The sequence below is a fragment of the Nycticebus coucang genome, chromosome 2 (assembly GCF_027406575.1).
Source record: "Nycticebus coucang isolate mNycCou1 chromosome 2, mNycCou1.pri, whole genome shotgun sequence".
Classification (NCBI taxonomy): domain Eukaryota; kingdom Metazoa; phylum Chordata; class Mammalia; order Primates; family Lorisidae; genus Nycticebus; species Nycticebus coucang.
Window position 1 is genome coordinate 97,685,685 of NC_069781.1, and position 11,418 is coordinate 97,697,102.

At 45.5% G+C, this 11,418-nt stretch overlaps 1 protein-coding gene across 1 annotated transcript; it reads left to right on the plus strand.

The window, feature by feature from the left end:
• Nucleotides 1-6,329: 6,329 nt before the first annotated feature.
• Nucleotides 6,330-8,498, plus strand: LOC128575330 (nuclear envelope pore membrane protein POM 121C-like). Its single transcript, XM_053576932.1, has one exon. It carries the CDS (start codon nt 7,886-7,888, stop codon nt 8,462-8,464), a length of 579 nt encoding a protein of 192 aa, XP_053432907.1. The 5' UTR covers nt 6,330-7,885; the 3' UTR covers nt 8,465-8,498.
• Nucleotides 8,499-11,418: the final 2,920 nt, after the last annotated feature.

The window sequence follows — 11,418 nt, forward strand, 5'->3', positions numbered from 1 at the left end:
AAGAACTGCCTTAGCTATATGGGTTTTTTTCTCGTTCCATATAAAACACAGAATCATTTTTTCCAAATCTTGAAAGTATGATGTTGATATTTTAATAGGAATGGCATTGAATAGGTAGATTGATTTAGGAAGTATAAACATTTTAAGAATGTTGATTCTTCCCAGCCATGATCATGGTATGTTCTTCCATTTGTTAATATCCTCTGCTATTTCCTTTCTGAGGATTTTATAATTTTCTTTATAGAGGTCCTTCACCTCCTTCGTTAGGTATATTCCTAGGTATTTCATTTTCATTGAAGCTATGGTGAAGGGAGTTTTGTCCTTAATTAGCCTCTCATCTTGACTGTTATTGGCATATACAAAGGCAACTGATTTGTGGACATTGATTTTATATCCTGAGACATTACTGTATTTTTTGATGACTTCCTAGAGACTTGTGGGTGACTCTTTAGGGTTCTCTAAGTATAAGATCATGCCATCAACAAAGAGGGAGAGTTTGACCTCCTGTGCTCCCATTTGAATTCCCTTTATTTCCTTGTCTTGCCTAATTGTATTGGCTAGAACTACCAGCACTATGTTGAAAAGTAATGGTGACAGAGGACACCATTGTCTGGTTCCAATTCTAAGAGGAAAAGCTTTCAGTTTTACTCCATTCAATAAAATATTGACTATGGGTTTGTCATAGATAGCTATAATCAGTTTCAGAAATGTGCCACCTATGCCTATACTCTTCAGTGTTCTAATTAGAAAAGGTTCTGCAGTTTATCAAATGTTTTTTCTGCATCTATTGAGAGGATCAATCATATGGTCTTTATTTTTGCTTCTGTTAATATGGTGGAAATGTTTATGGACTTGAGTATGTTAAACCAGCCTTGCATCCCTGGGATGAAACCTACTTGATCATGGTGTATGACTGTTTTGATGATAAGCTATAATCTATTGGCTAGGATTTTGTTGAGAATTTTTGCATCTATATTCATTAATGAAATTGGTCTGAAATTCTCCTTTTTAGTTGGGTCTTCTTCTGGTTTTGGTATCAGGGTGATGTTTGCTTCGTAGAATGTGTTGGGGAAGATTCCTTCTTATTCAATTTTTTGGAATAATTTCTGCAGTACGGGAATTAGCTCTTTCCTGAAGGTTGGATAGAAATCTGGTGTGAAGCCATCTGGACCAGGACATTTTTTTGTTGGAATTTTTTTATTGTTTCTTTAATCTCAGTGCATGAAATTGCTCTGTTCAGAAACTCTATTTTTTCCTGGCTAAGTCTAGGGAGAGAGTGTGATTCCAAATTTTGATCCATTTCCTTCACATTGTCAAATTTCTGGGCATAGAGTTTAGGGTAGTATTCAGAGATGATCTTTTGTATATCTATGGCATCAGTTGTTATTTCCCCTTTATCATTTCTGATTGAGGTTACTAGAGATTTTACTTTTCTTTTGTTTTTTTTTTTTTTGGCCGGGGCTGGGCTTGAACCCGCCACCTCCGGCATATGGGACCGGCGCCCTACCCGTTGAGCCACAGGCGCCGCCCGAGATTTTACTTTTCTATTTCTACTTAGTCTGGCCAAAGGTTTATGAGTTTTATTTTTTCAAAAAACCAACTCCTTGTTTCATTAACTTTCTGAATGATTCTTTTGTTTACAATTTCAATGATCTCTGGTTTAATTTTGGAGATTTCTTTAGGCTTAGATTGTTCTTTTTCCAGTTCATGACACGGCTTGTGAGGTTGTTGATACGTTCTCTTTCTATTTTTCAAATGTAGTCATCTAAAGCGATAAATTTTCCTCTTGACACTGCTTTTGACAAATATAAAGTGACCATCTTTGTTTCTATTGACTTTAATTGCTTTAAATCCACATGTATCTGAAAATAAATTGCAACTCCTCTTTTCTTCTGAATTCCGTTCACCTGAAAAAATTTCCTGAACTCGGAGTTTTGTTTATTGAAGCTAGATGTGTTTCCTGCAGACAAATGGATTGCTTGTGTTTTTTAATCCAGTCAGCCAATCTATGCCTCTTCAGTGGGGAATTCAAGCCATTAACATTTATTGAGAGAATTGATAAGTATGGTAGTGTTCTATTCATCTTATTTTGTGAGAGTCCATTGCTTCATTTTATCTTTTGCATCAGTGTGGAAGCTAGGTTCTGTCCTTTAACTGCTGAGTTCTTAATTTTCTGTTGATCCATTGTGATGGTCAGGGTGTAGAACAGGTTGAAGTATTTCCTGTAGAGCTGGTCCTGTTGTGGTGAATTTCCTCAATGTTTGTATATCAGTAAATGATTTGACATCTCTGTCCATTTTAAAGCTTAACTTAGCAGGATATAGAATTCTGGGCCAGAAATTGTTCTGTTGAAGTAGATTGAAGGTAGATGACCATTGTCTTCTTGCTTGGAAAGTTTCATTAGAGAAGTCTGAAGTCACTCTGATGGATTTTCCTCTGTAGGGCAACTGGCACTTACTCCTGGCAGCTTGAAGAATCTTTTTTTTGGTATTGACTTTGGACAGGTTCATCACAATGTGTCTTAGAGAAGTTTGGTTAGAGTTGAGGTGACCTGGGGTCTGATATCCTTCTGAAAGGAATGTGTCAGAATCTTTGGTGATATTTGTGAAATTTTCATTTATAATATTCTCTAGTATGGCTTCCATTCCCTGTGGCATTCTTCTTCCCCTTCTGGGATACCTATCACTTATATATTTGAACGCTTCATAAAGTCCCATAATTTTGTCAGTAAATGTTCCGCTTTATCTCTCTTCTTTTCTGCCTCCTTAATTATCTGAGTTATCTCAAGAGCTTTGTCCTCTACCTCTGAGATTCTTTCTTCTGCATGATCTAATCTGTTGTTGATACTTTCTATTGCGTCTTTAAGTTCCCTAATTGACTGCTTCAGTTCCTTCAGCTCTGCTATATCCTTTCTATATTCTTCATATCGTTCATCTCTTATTTGATTCTGTTTTGGGGTTTCCTTTTGGTTATTTTCCACTTTATCAGCAGTTTCATTCATTGTTTCCATCATTTCCTTCATTGTTTTCATCATCTGTATTCTAAATTCCCTTTCTGTCATTTCTAACATTTCTTTATAGGTGGAATCCTCTACAGTAGCTACTTCATGGTCACTTGGTGGGGTTGTTCTGGACTGGTTTTTCATGTTGCCAGAATTTTTCTGCTGATTCTTTCTCATGAGTGACTTCTTTTATCTGTTTCCTTGCCCTAATTTTCCTTTCACTTCCTCTTGGTCTTTAAGTTGCCATGCTTCTGGACCAGGGTGTCGATGGGTCCTTTTCGTACAGGACCAGAAGAATGAGAAAATTGAAGAGCAAGAAGGGAAAAAAGAAAGCAAAAAGAGAAAGGAAAGGCCATGGTTAAACAGAAATATTGACAAAAAGAAGACAGGTACAGAAAGAGGGAGACAGAGCAATGTAGGTGTACAGTAGTGTACTTTGCTCCAACCTTAAAAAACCCCAACCTCTGGGGGTGCAGGGTTGGCTGGTTCTCTTGAGGTCGGCTGCTCTTTCATAGCCTGTTTGGACACAGTACCCCACCTCCACCAAGTAGAGAGGAAAGACAAAAATGCTATAAATCAATCCAAAACAAGCAAACAGAAAACTTTATGGGATAAAATTGGGGGAATAACCAAAGAATAGGGGTAGAAACACTAGCAAAAATTAAGTTCTAATTGTTGAAAAAGGCAACAATGGGAAATTATATTTAAACTATAAAAATGAAGAAAGAAAAGAAAAATCTCTAGGGAAACAGTTGAAATTAAAAAATAAAACAACAACAACGACAATAATAGTGACAACCTAAAAAAAAATAAAACCAAAACAAAGCAGTATATATCTCTTGCTGAATATTGTCTGGGCAATAGGTGATCTTCTGGCATAAGAGATGTTAATCACAATGCTGATATGCCTGTACGAGATGGAGCCTGGAGGCCTCTGCTGATTTCTCAAACCCCACAGGGTGGAGAGCCTAAAGTGGAGACCCTAAATCTCTCCTCAGCCCGTGTAAAGGGCATTTTAAACTGCTAAACTTGGCTAAGGAGAAGCTTTCCCAGGAAAGTGCTTGTCACTGGGATCACTCCTGAAGTTGGTATCCACTTAACCAGTGTGCCAAAACCAATCTTGCTTATGCCCCTGTGGGCTAAGGCTGCAAGGCATCTCAGTCCCCATCTTTAGGCTGCTCAGTCACTAGATTACTAGCTCCCCCCATCCTTGCTCTGCAACCCTGAGGGCGGAACTTGATGGGGTACTTCTCTCACAGTGGCTCCGTGGGTGGCCCACAGATGAACACTATTAGCTCAATCTGGGGTCCTAGATAACACTCAAAGTCCTCCACACTCTTGCCCAAGTTCTCCCAAGGTAGTTCAATTGAGTGCCAAGTCCAAAGAAACCAAAGCAGCTCACATGTAAGGCCTTTCCAGTTTGCAATCTCACTGCCACTTTACTTACAGATGCCGGTAGGATTAGACCAAATGAACACACGCAACCACTTGCCAGTTTTCCACTGCTTTTGTCCTCCTCCTGGGGTCCAGAAGTCTCTTGCTGACTCCCTGTATCCTCAAAGTGATGTTTATGGTCAGATCCCACAAGCCAGAGATGCCTGGAGTCTTGTCTCCCCAGACTCACCATGCCCAAGTTGCAAGGAAACTGTTACTTGGCCACCATCTTGCTCCTCCTCCCCATTTTTAATTTTTTTTCCCAAACAGGAATGTTTAATGAAATGTTTCTCTTTTTCCTTGGTGTACAGCCGTTCACCTTTCTGAGCCTATTCCACAGTTCACTGTGACCAGGAGACTGAGCTCCAGCCAATGGAATGTAGGTAGAAAGTGGGAACTCCATTTAGGCCTGATCCATAAAAGCCTCTCACCGCCATCCTCACTGATCTTTCCCCTTGTGCCTGGTGCAGATGACCATGCACCTGGGAAAGCCAGTTTTAAAGGTGGGGCTATGACAGAAGAAACTGTGATCCGCAAATCACTGCCAATCAGGAACAAAACACCCATTTAGGTTTTGGAGAGAGAGAAATGATCTCTTATGGTGTTAAACCACTGAGGCTATAGAAACCAGGTTACCTGAACTAATCTAAGACAAGATTTTTCCAACATTATTTACTAAAAGTTCATCCAGTCACCACTAACTGCAAATGCTTTATTTATATATGTATTTATTCATTTATTTATTTTAGACAGAGTGTCACTCTCTTTCCCAGGCTAGAGTGCCATGTTTATCAGCCTACCTCACAGCAATCTAAAACTCCTGGACTCAAGTCATCCTACTGCCTCAGTATCCACAGTACCTGTGACTATAGGTGACCATGCCCTGATATTTTTTCTATTTTTTGTAGAGACAGGGTCTTGTTCTTCCTCAGGCTGGAATTGAACTCCTGAATTCAAGTGATCTTGCTTCCTCACCACCCAGAGTGCTAGGATTACAGGCTTGAGCCACTGCTTCCAACCTATGAAATACTGTTACATTTAGCAAACACTAGAGCAGCACGTAGAAGCATGGTCATGACACTGTCTTGTGAAATATAAATTTTAACTTAACATGAATCTTAGTTTTCCCACGAATTAAATGAAATCAATGAGAATATCATACATACTCAGCTTTCAATACATGATAATTGTAGTCATTGTTGTTATAATTATCATATGCTAAGCTCCCTTACGCATGGGTCTAAGTCTGTGATATATTTGTCTGTTCCTTGTTTCCTTATTGTGTTCTAGGTCTTGCTTTTGGATTCACTTTTCATGTGGTTGGACTTAGTACCACCCCAATATTTGGGCAACTGAGATTCTACTGTGCATCTCAGATTTTCTAAGGCCCTGCTTTGGCTCTTCTCTAGCCCCTTCCTAGGCAGTGAAGAGTCTATGGGACCTAACCAGACTTCATCTCCTCTCCTTCAAGACTATGGACTGTGGGCATGACATTCAAGAATTCCCCATCCACCTGGCCCCTAGACCACTCCCAGAGCCTGTGCAGGTCTATTCTCTGGCTTCTACCTCCTCAGGCAGATCACAGTTCTCGGGAGAGCTGAGGGCCAGCCAGTAGAAGCCTGCTTGAGGTGGGCTCAGACTTGTAGACTTTGGTTTCTGTATGAGTGGTGTGAGTTCCCTTGCTGAAGATAAAGATGGAGCCAATGGTAGGAAGAAAAGAGGCAGGAAGCAGAGAACATAATTTATGAATCTACCTTTGCACTCCTATGTAACTTCTGCAAAGAGTAAGGAAGCCCTTGGCTGGATTATATACTTGGAAATATGGTGTGTGTTGGGGGGGCGGGGGGCGGGGGGGGGATTGTTTGTTTTTTTGTTAACATCTGTGGAAGTAAAGTTTCAGAGTCCTCACAATAAACAGATTTTTATTTTGTGATTTCATTTGACTGCTGATATAGCTGGGAATAAATCAGACACTGGTTAAAGAAAAAGAATCGAGTTTGAAATAATTGCTCTACTATTTTCCAGAATTTGATTTTCCTGGTGAGAGGGACAAGGCAATCTAATTCTTATCTCTCCCACTTACACACTCCCAGAAGCCTTTAGGATGTCCTCTTTATCCCTGGTATATTGAAATTGTGACATTATACGTGGACACCCAGCTCTGCATCCTTCTCCATTGTTCCTGTTTGACACTTATACACATGTTTTGATTCCGGCTCCTGTCTTGTTTCAGTACAATAACATTTCAGATTTTCTCTGGATAGTGGTGTCTTCATCCTTTGAAATGCCAATTATAAGAATTAAAACTTCCTTGACTAATTCTCCTCATCATTCTACTTTTCTTTCGTCCAGTTTCCCATTAGTACTCTGAGGAATGCATCGTGTCCTTGGACAATGTCTACTACAAGCTCTTTCTGTGGGTTTGTAACTAATTAGAATATGTGGCAGTTAGCTATAGCTGCATAACAAATAACCACAGAACTCAAGGATATTGAACAATGAATATTTCTTGTGCATCACCAGGCTGGCTAGGAGATGTGCTCTCTTCTGGCCTTGGCTAGGGCAGCTTAGTGTCACAAATCCCTCATCCTACACAGACTACATGGCTGGACACCATATGTCTTCCCAGGGATGACAGAAACTCAAGGTCAGCAGGCAAAATGATACCTTCACAGCAGCTTGCATTTTGGCTGATTTCCTATCAACCAAAGCCAGACATATTCTGAGCTCGGGGTTGGAAAATTACACCCACCTGCTGAGTAGGAGGGCAGTGCAAAGTCACATGGCTGAGATGGTGGATACTGACAAGGGTGAAGAATCAGGCCATTAATTTCATCATAGTCTGAGTAGTGTGTAAGCCCTCTTATAGTACCCGTGCTGTCAACACCAGCTTCACATGTGGAAAGATGGACAACATTGCACATATACAGGCCGAGAGTGAGTGCCAGGGCCATCCTGGGTGTTTCTCCTCCACTTCTGCTCCACCTCCTGTGCTCCTGCTGTACCTGGTGCTGCCAGCAGGTGCTCAGGTCAGGCTGGTCATGGAGGCTCCTGACGCTGGAACTTAGAACCTGGCGTGCTGAGCGCGCTGCTCAGAACACAGAACGTCAGCAAACACTGATCCCTTCACCTTGGCAAAGTCTGTAGTCAACACAAACCTCCTAGAGTAGCGGACCCTATTCAAAGGACCTGACCCTGCTGAACTGCCCTCATGGGCAGTTACCTGGACAAATCTGGCCCACAGCAGCCTGCCCCAGCTCAGCAGGGCAGGGACCTGCAGGAGAGGCCAGACTGCAGCCCACCTGCCTGGATCCCACCTCCTGCTTGGGTGACCCATCCTGTCCGCCATATTTACCCCTTGCTCCTCACTCCTCTGCTCCCCGCCTCCAGGAGGCCTTGCCACACAGACTGCAGGACATCCTCAAAGCGCTACATGATGTTACCTCAAAGATGGGATCCACTTCGACAACCCGGGTATTTCCGTGTGGGGGTACTTCCCAGGGTGTGCTGCAATGGCTGCCCCAACAAGAAGACCCTGTTTGGCATTTCAGGTGGGTGGGCAGCCCGGGGACTGTGAGGATCCCCCTTCCTGACAGAAAATGGACTCGTTCTGCAGGACCAGAGCAGGTGATCAGCTCAGCACTGTCCTCACCATCACGTTTTATCCCTGACCCAAGTGCAAATGAGACTGTCCCGAGTGCCCTCAAAGACAGGATGAAAAAGACAATGAGGGGAGAAGACCAAATATTTGCTGATGGCCAGGAAAATAAAAGAAGTTGCCATGACAGAAGTGGGACTGGACATTCAGCCCTTGAGCCCCTGGTGGCCAAAGGAATCCCGGCACATATACAGGTGCCTTTGGTACCTAAGCCTGAGTCTCTGAAGAAAGGTCCTGATTCCCAGAGCTCAGAGGACCCCTTGCATAAGAGATCATGCACATCTTCTGCGAGCTCCTTGGCCAGCACGTACACATGTGGCGTCCCCGTCCCCAGAAGCAATGCCATTACCAGTTCCTACAGCTCTACCTGAGGCTTCTCAGAGCTCCAGAAGAGAAGCGGCCCCAGTTCCTCACACTCCTTATCCCACTCCCAAACACAACAGAGGCCAGCAAAGAAAATAAGAGGAGAGGAGCTGTGTCATCATTCCAGTTCTTCAACTCCACCTGTCACAGACAAGGAGTCCGGGGAGAGAAGGCTGCAGAAACGACCACGTGGAAGGAACAAAACTCCTGGAGTTCCCCATCTACACCTCACAGCTCTGGGTCGCCAAAGCGGTTGTTTCAGCTGCTGCGTTGTAGGCGAGGGGAACCTCTGACTTTGCCTCCAGCTCCCGAGCTTGGCTATTCAGTCACTGCTGAAGACCTGGACTTAGAAAAGAAAGCTTCATTCAATTGGTTTAACAAACTGGGCAGACACGACTGAAGCTGCCTCCCTGAACCCCCAGCCACCATGCAGCCTTCATTTACTTTTACCCCATCTCCTGCAGAGACTGCGGCCTCCATAGCCTCCCTCCCAGCCCCAAGCACTAACCCACTGCTGGGGAGCTGGAATGAAAGGCAGAATCCCCCAGGCCTCCCACCCTTCCCAGAAACTGCTAGATTGGGAACCACTGAGGACCATCTGTCTGCAATGACACTCAGCCTTCTGGCTCGGATGGGCTTTTCACAGTCAGGGCCCCTTCCTGACACCACTACAGACTCAAATTCCACAGTTGAGATGATGAAGGTGGACCCACCAGACACTGACACCAGGTCACCTATAGCTCTTCCAGCGGAGACGTTTACCAAATCCCATTCCCTATCTGCCCCAACCGTCACCACCATGCAAGGATTTCAGTTTGGAATGCTGAGCACCCCACCTTCTGACCCTCCATCTTCTGCGGCTCCTGCTGTGCCTTACTCAGCTCCCCTGAGCAGTGTGAGTCGCACCAGGAGCAGCGTGAGGAGCACCACCCCTTACACTGCACAGCCATTTCTCTCTGGGGCACTCCCTGCCTCCGGTGACAGCTTTATCCCAGCCAAGATCTCCATCGTCCAGGTTACCAAGTTTACTCCCAAGCATGCATCAACCACAGTCACCACCTCTGGATTAAGCCAGTCCCCTCCCAGTGCTGTTCAGACAGCCAGCAGCAGCAGCTCTGTCTGTTTCTGTAGATTGGGGGGCACCCTGACCACCTCACACCCAGCCCCCACCAGCCAGCCAGCACTGACGATCAGTAACACAATGACCCCAGCATTGAAAATTCCCATTGCCTCAAGCAAGAAACCTCCTCCCCCATCATATCCAGGAGCCCGTCCCCAGCCTGCATATAAGGCCACTGATCGGCCACGACACGGGGCTACCAAGCCAGGCCTTACCCCAAGCTGTGGCAGCACTCTGGCATATGGAAACTCTGCAGCCCCGGCCCCAGCTAAAAAGCCAAAACCAACCCCATGCCAGCCAGGCTTTGGCACTGCTGCACATTCAGCCTTTGGATGTTTGGTAACCATAGCCTCTGCCTTGGGCACACCTGCTGGCACTCAGCCAGCCTTTGCTACCACCATGGCTGTTTTCTCCCTTGCTAGAGGCTCCACCCCCAGCTTTAGAGCCACAACCCAAACCAGCAGCAGAGGCCCCATTAGTTCAAGGTCTGGTCCCTTCCCACTGGGGACATCAGCAGCCCCACCTGCCAGTGAAGACGTTGAGATGAGTGAGGATACCTCAGGTGACAGCTCTACTGCAGCCACCATCCCTGCCTCTGCAGCTACAACTGAAACCACCAGAAGTAGGCCCCATAGATCAGTGTCACGTCCCTTCTCCTTGGGGACATTGGCAGTCTCACCTGCCAGTGAAGACGTTGAGATGAGTGAGGATACCCCAGACCACACAGCCACCACCTCTGGCTTGACATCTACAACCCAAACCACCAGCAGTGGGGCCAGTGGCTCAGTGCTTGGCTCCTACACATTGGCAGCCTCAGCAGTTCCAGCTGGCCGCAGGGCCTTGGGAATCAGTGTGGCTACCCCAGGCTCTAGATCCACATCAGGAGAGTTTAGCATTGGAGCAGGACAGAATGGGACCACGAGCACTACTGCCAGCTATGGGGGGAGCTTACGTCAGAACAGTCCAGGCACACCCATCCCAACAAGCGAGATCTTCAAGGTGCCCAGCCCGCCTGCCAAGAAACCTGCACGTGGAGCCACCTCCAGTGCCACCTTCCATCAGAACACCACCACCACTGGAGTGGGCTCATCGGGCAGCAGCATCTCCATTAATCATCCTCAACACCCACCCAAGGCTTTGTTGGAGGTGGGCTTGTCCTGTCTCCAGCCCCTGCATTTCCCATTAATGCAGGATCCAAGAATCCAGTGCTCGGCCGCAACTGCAGGTCAGAAGGAGGCTCACCTCTAACAAGTTGCCTTTGTCCCTTGACTCTGGTCCCCCAGCACCTTTCCCAAATCTGGACCATGGCACCTATTAGGAAGAGCCTTTTACCCTTCGATTTACAGGAAGAAAATCAGCTCCAGATCTTTGGATTCAGCCACCAGCAGGGCAGTGGCATCCCTGGTGCCCTTTGCCTCCTCCTGGGGCAAGTACCTGCCTTGGGGGAAGGGAAGGCTGGTTACAGCAGGGCAGAGCCAGGGACCTTTACTTAGATGATCTCACTGGTGAGGCTGCAGAACATTCTGTACATTCAGTTCACTCACTTCCCTAACTCTTGCTTAGTGTGTAACCTTACTCAGGTGGCCTCCCTGCCCACCTTTGCCCTGACAGCCATCTTTGCTGGCAGCTATAAGGTGCAGCCCACTTGGATGTCTGTGCATTTGATAGGATTGGGAAAGACTTCTTATCCCTAAAACATTTCCTTTTTGGCTTGGCTATCAGAAGTGGCTCTTCCTTGAGTTCCCTTAGGGCAGTCGTTCTCAACCTTCCTAATGCCGTGGCCCTTTAATACAGTTCTTGTGGGTCACAACGCACAGGTTGAGAACCACTGCCTTAGGGGAC